Source organism: Dermatophagoides farinae, chromosome 6 (genome assembly GCF_024713945.1).
Source record: "Dermatophagoides farinae isolate YC_2012a chromosome 6, ASM2471394v1, whole genome shotgun sequence".
Taxonomy (NCBI): domain Eukaryota; kingdom Metazoa; phylum Arthropoda; class Arachnida; order Sarcoptiformes; family Pyroglyphidae; genus Dermatophagoides; species Dermatophagoides farinae.
Genome location: NC_134682.1, coordinates 1,840,504 through 1,847,569, shown reverse-complemented (window position 1 = coordinate 1,847,569; position 7,066 = coordinate 1,840,504). Strand labels below are relative to the sequence as shown.

General features: G+C 30.1%; 2 protein-coding genes across 2 annotated transcripts; both read right to left on the bottom strand.

Moving 5' to 3' along the window:
- Positions 1–3,375: 3,375 nt before the first annotated feature.
- LOC124494162 (uncharacterized) lies at positions 3,376–4,229 on the bottom strand. Its single transcript, XM_047057325.2, has one exon. The coding sequence runs from the start codon at positions 4,098–4,100 to the stop codon at positions 3,549–3,551; it is 552 nt and encodes a 183-aa protein (XP_046913281.1). The 5' UTR covers positions 4,101–4,229; the 3' UTR covers positions 3,376–3,548.
- A 215-nt stretch (positions 4,230–4,444) lies between these two features.
- Positions 4,445–7,066, bottom strand: LOC124493617 (casein kinase I). Its single transcript, XM_047056713.2, has 2 exons — positions 5,479–7,066; positions 4,445–4,458 (listed from the first exon to the last, which is right to left on the bottom strand). Exons 1-2 carry the CDS (start codon positions 7,064–7,066, stop codon positions 4,445–4,447), a joined length of 1,602 nt encoding a protein of 533 aa, XP_046912669.2.

Below are 7,066 nucleotides of genomic sequence, written 5' to 3'. Positions count from 1 at the left end.
CTAGCTCCTTTTATATACCAGAGATCCTTGATGATGTTGATCATCATCAATTGTGAAGATTGTTTGTCACTAGCATGGAAAACATGATCCAAAGAGTGCACAAAAATAAGAATGATAAATAATGAATCAAATAATGAATATTGGAAGGGAAAAAAAAGAGAGCAATTTAGACACACACAAATAAATATCTCTCCATCAGTTACAGCCATTGACTCTTTGCTTATACAGAGGAAAAAAAACCGTTCCATAATGGTTCCAAAATGATCCGAAAAATAGATGAATGAATGAATGAATAGAAAAAACCAAACTAGAAATAAGTTGAACAGAGTTCATATCATCAACAAAAAAAACGCGTGCTGCAGCCATCATCATAGAGAAAGAGATACAAAAACAAAAACAAAACAAAACAAAAAAGGAAAAGAAAAAAAAATATCCCGATTTGAGAGAACAGTCAAGATTTAGGCGACAAAACCACACCATCCACTAGTGAGTTCATCAAGTTTCATTAGCAAAAAAAAAAATTGTACAATCCATATTCAATCTGATATGATCATCATACATAAAGCGGAAGAGGAGGCTAGCTCAAAATTGAATGGATAGATTTTTGGATCTCACATCGATCGGTCAATAATAATTAAAATATGGAAGAAAAAAAAAATTTTTTTTTTCTTATTACCGATACTGATATAGCCAACGGTTTTTTTCTCTATATAGAGAGAGGGAAACATTTCTTTCCGTTGTTGGATTAAAACACATCGTGATCATGTATACATACGGATATCTTTGGCACGATAATTATCATCATCATCATCATCATCATTGACATGGCTCATTTGTTGATCACTGCCTACCACACGTTGATTACAAACACTTAAGGCTATGAATCGTTTCAAATTTTCATTTGATTTTTTTTTCTTGTAAACATCCTTTGGCGCCTCTTTTCATCAAAAAAAAAAAAAAAAAAAAAATTATTACATACAAAACAACAACAACAGCAACAATAATAACAGGCCATCCATCAATATTGAATCGATTGAATCTAATCTAATCTGATCCATTGTTTTTTTTTCTTTCTCTTCATTGTAATTTTGTGTGTGTGTGTGCTTTTTTTTCTTTATTTTCCTATTGGAATCGAATTAATCGAAATAACATTGTTACATATCTTATGCTGATTTATGCTAATGGATTAGATTTATTTATTTATTTATTTTTCATTCATTCATTCATTCATCCATCCATTCGTTTTTTTTTCTTGGAATCCATGATGATGATATTGATCTATATAGCCAATATATGATAATATATCACCCAAATAAATGAACTGAATTGACACGAATATTTTTTTTTGACTTTTGTTTCATATTTCTATGACAGTTTTTTTTGCCCGCTTTTAAATGACACTTTTTTTTTCGTTCGTAGAAATCAAAACAAAAAAGTTAATAACAGTGAGAAACAGTGAAGAAAAAACCATTATTTTTTTTCTACAACAATTTTCATTAACACATCATACAGTTATCTATTATCATGAAATGATGTTCAAGGCAAAAATGTTGAAATAAAAAAAAAAAAATACAGATGGGGACAATTCAATTTTAATGTCAAAATGAAAAAAAAAATATTCAAGAAATTTTTTTTTTCTTTTTTTTTACAAATTGACCTCGAAAATTTAATTTTTTTTTTTGCTTCTTCTTAATCCATGATCATCATCATCATCATCTTGAAAGATAATTCAACACGCTGTATATCACACACACACACACACATTTGTGACACTTTTGACATTTAATTCATGTCAAAACATTTATTACACACACACAGACAGTACAGACAGTTTATCGTATAACTTTCAAGAAAGAATCCAAAACGATTAGTTCTTGTCATCATCATCATTTTATATTATGAATAATAAATGATGGAAAACAAAAAAATTAATTATGAATCACGTCCAGGCACTTGCAAATGAACAGCAGCAGCAGCAATGATGACCGTTTGTGTGTGTGTAATGATTTGTATGCATATTTCATGTGTCAAATGAAACATGATATCCTACTGATGAACTCGATGATTTAAATTCTTGTTGTTGTTGTTGTTGTTGTTGGTTTTTGTGGATTATTAATTACACCATAATCACTATGATGATGATGATGATGATAATGAGAAAATTGATTCATTGTATTGTTGTCGACAAACTAAAATGTTTGAATGTTCCATTTGAATGTTTTTTTTTGTTGTTTTGATTGATGGATCCATTACAAAAAAGCTCGGACAACATAACAAAATGAAAAAAGGGATGCAAAAAAAACTGTGGCATTTTTTTTTTGCATTTTTTTTTCCTTTTCTTCGGGGCAATTTCAATACCGCAACAAATCGATTCGATTCAATATTTATACTGGATTATCGCGATCAACATATATTATTATTATTATTTGTTATGTTGCAGAAATAAAAAAAAACGACAAAAAATCATTGATTCAAAACCGGAAAACCATCAAATTCAAATGTTGATGTCGTTGTTGTTGTTGTTGTTTTTTTCGACATTCTAAATTAAGTTATTACACAATATACATAGATATAACATTATTATTATCTAATAACCGGGATTACCAATGATGATGATCATGTTAATGTCAATCACGTGTTTGTGTAATAACAAATCTATCTACCGGTATTTTTTTTTTTTTTTATTGCAATGAGAATAATCATGTTATTTTTGCATTGTTGTTGTTGTTGTTGTTGTCGTTGTTGTTGTTGTTGTTGAACTGATTATTTTCATTCAAATTTGCATCCGGATTCATATTGAATAATAATCGATATATGAAAATGTATGAATCATATAATGATAACACAGTGTTTGATTGAAATGTAATCAAAAAAAATCTGTGTTTGTGTAGTAATCATCATCATAATCTTATTGTTATGATTCGCACCATTTTCATTGGATTAACATATTTACTACCATCATTTCATTTCATATATCTATAATCCGAATAATTTTGACTATTTGACCATTATTATTCAAATTCAAATTCAACAATCAACAAATAACAAGAACAGGATAATAAATAAAAAAAAACTGGATCAAGACAATTTTTTTTTGTTTCGGATATATGACTTTTGAAACAACAAGGACCACACACACACACACACACACACACACACACACACACACACAATACACATTTATTGATTGATAATTTTCAAATCCAATAGTCAATATATCGAGATAAGATTTGATGATAATTGATTGATAAAAAACTGATTATTATCAATTTTTTTCACATTTCTAATCTATATCGCTCTCTCTCTCTTTGCCCGGAAATACTGAAAAAAAACACATGAGAAAATAAATTAATAACAATGAAAAATGGAGGAAAAAAATTTTTTAATGTAATCATCATTTTTGGGGCAATGGCCACGGCGACATCCAAGGGAAAATGGTAAAGAAAAATACGCTTTTTTGTATAATGGGTGTGTATGTGCATGTGTGTGTGTGTGTGTAGGTGTCTTTGATGATGTCTGTTGTTGAATGCCATCCCCCATATATAAGACTAATTCGTTATCTGTTTTACCGTAACAGTAATACCTTCACCAACGGCTGCAGTAAATCCTTCCTGTTTAGGTGTAACCGTTACTGCAGTACTACCACCACCACCACCACCATCACTACTACCACCAGTTGTTACTACTGTTGGTGTAATCGATCTTGTTGCTGATGCAGTTGATGATGATTGTACATTTTCTGTTTTGGATATAAATTTACCAGTTTTTTGATTATCTAATCCAGAAGCTGGTGGTTTTGATGAACCGGGAGATTTTCGTTTTTTTGAAAAACGAGATTTTAATGCCCAACCACCAATGATTAACAGTGCAACAATAGTAATGATAGCACTAATCATTCTAAAATCGATTGATGAACCATCGTTCTGGCCAGCACCAGCATCAACACCACCATCAATACCACCGCCACCGCCACTGCCACCACCATCGGTGAAAGTTTCCGATATTTCATTTTCAAATGTAAACGATGATATTGTACTTGAATTGTTCATCATTTCATTTTCCGTACTATTGGTCATATCTTCGGCAGATTCCAGTATCATTGTGTGTGGCAAATACAATAAGTTTTCGGGAGAACAGTCACAGCAAAAAAAAAACAAATGCGAAAGAAATATAAAATTGAACAGTCACAATATAATAGGAATATATATCACAAAAAACAGAATAAACAAACAACCGAATTCGAATGAATTGCAAACGATAGAATATTTTCCATTTTAAATGGTATTGAATTGTGTGTTTTTTTCAACAAATAATTAATTTAATTGATTTGATTCGATTTATTGAATCGAAATAATAAATCGAATTATTATTATTATGACGATCACATCGTCTATGAATGAAACTGATGTAGAAATATAATTCTGAGTCTAACTGTGTGTGTGTGTCACGAGACAAAATCTGAATTTTAGTGACAAAAATGTTTGAAATTTTTTGCGAAAGAAAGAAAGAAAGAAAGAAAAAAAATCGTTTCGAATCTGATACATATAATTATAGATAATAATGAACTGAACGATCTTGTTTGGTGGTAAACTATTTTCCGCATTCGATTTTCGGTTTTGGTCGATCATCATCATCATCACCAAAAAATGGTGTAAATTATTTCCATTGCTATTGCTTCATTTTTGTTTCTGGCTACCTACTAAATTTAAACGCTTTCAAATTGCTTCAAGATGATGATGATGATGATGATCCAATCCAAAAAAAAACACCATTGGATTTAATCTGGATTGAAATGAACTTTTTTTTCTTCTTCTCCACACCATAATCATCATCATTAAACGAAATTTTTGTGTGTTTTTTTTCTGTAATTTTCAGAAAAAAAAATTTCATTTCTAATTTTGGATAATTCATTTCATGATTATGGCTGATTGGCTCATATGGTGGTCATTTTACAAAGTCGCCGGGCTAGTGGCTTGAAAATCGAAATATATAAAAAAAAATCATCGGATATCGAATCATTTTTTTTATTTTCTCTAAAAACCCTAAAAATAGCCAAACGATACAGAAAGAAATCTATTTGACCATAATATTATGATGATGATGATGATGATGATGGGATGGGTGATCCAGGAACATTTTTTTAATGATTAAAATTTGTATATGTTGTCCACACATCCGGTTTTAAATGGTGATAATTATTCACCCCGAACCTTTATTATTCCCCACTCATTCATTTATCATAATTATTTCAAAAATTTTATTTTTTAAAAAAAAGTTTGGTCTGTGTGTGTGTGTGTGTGTAAGGTGTGCAACTGCTGTGTAAGGAAGGGGTGTGTTGTTTGTTTTATGATTATGAATCGTAGAATTTTCTATGTATAGCCGATGATGAATTTGATGATGATGATGATGATTTTTCCGTTGTTGTTTGATCCATCTGATTATTATTATTATTATCATCATTATTATTATTATTATTACGTATGATTGCCGTATATTCATTTGGATTCAATGATAATGGTTGTGGTAATGTTGGTGGTGATGATGATGATATGAATGATTGTTTATCGATTAGATTTTGATCATTATCAATACAACCACCAACAACATTATTATCATCATCATTATCATTATTATTACTAAATTTTGTATTTACCAATTTCATTCTATTACTTGGTGACATTGTTTTCATTGTTTTTATTGATTTTCTACGTATATTTTTCATTGTTGTTGCTGTTGTTGTTTTTGTTGTCGAATATGATACTGATTGTTCTATATTATCATATGGTGATTGTTGTCGTTGTTGTTGTTGTTGTTGTTGCTGCTGTTGTTGTTGTTGTTGTTGTTTTTGTTGCATAAAACGTAAAATTGGTGATTTAATTTCCTGTGACATTGTCCAATCATAAACACGATCATTCATTTCTAATGCAAAATCACGTGCTAATAATTGGAAAAATGGTGTCAATAATCCACTATAACTTGGTCTTTCTTCAAAATGTAATGAACGTATTGATTGTAATAATAATGTAAATTCTTCTGGCATATCCGAACATAATGTTGTTATTGGTGTATTCATTTTACATTGTGCAATTAAACGATAACGTTCAATAATTGAATTTGCAACAATACCTTGCCATGGTAATCGTCCTTTATAAAAATATATTAACATATAGACCAATGCTTCAAGATCATCACGACGTGATTGTTCACGGCCAAAATTATTATTAATACTCATATAACGTACAGTACCGGTAAATGGTTTATTCTCTTGATAAATAATATGTGATCCATCTTCACGACGCCATTCTTTGCAGAAACCAAGATCAACAACATGTACTAGCCACCATTTTCCTGAATTTGGTTGTCCAAGTAAAAAATTTGCCGGTTTCGTATCACGATATAATATACCGGATTCATGTATATTACGAAATAAATGTATCATCTGTATGGTCAATTGTATAACTGTACGTAACGAAAAACGGCCACCACAATTTTCAAACATTTTCTCTAAACTTGGACCCAACAATTCCATCACTAATGCATTCCAACGGCCATCATCGATTGGGCCAAATGTATAGATTTTCGGTACACCACGAATTATGTTTGATAATTTTTTATAGAAACGATATTCCAGAAACAATTGTGGCTTATCACAATCACCTTTTTCAATTTTAATGGCAACCGTTGAACGTTGTTCTCTATGTTGTCCCAAATAAAGATTACCAAATGAACCACCGCCAAGATATTTTACAACCATATAATTAGAATTTCCAATATATTTTCCAATCAATGATTCTGATTCTGATTGTTTTGTTGCTGGTGATTTTGGATTATTATTTTTATCATTATAATTATTATAATTATTATTATTAATGGCTACTGCTTGTCTAGTATTTTTATTATATTTTTTATAATATTCATATAGATAATCAAAATTTGGTTCTTGTAATTGCACTTTTCTAGGCGACATTATTGTTGTTGTTGTCGATGATGATGATGATGACGATGACGACGATGATGATGATGATGATGAATGTCTTTTACTACGAGGTCGTTGTTTTGGTTTCAT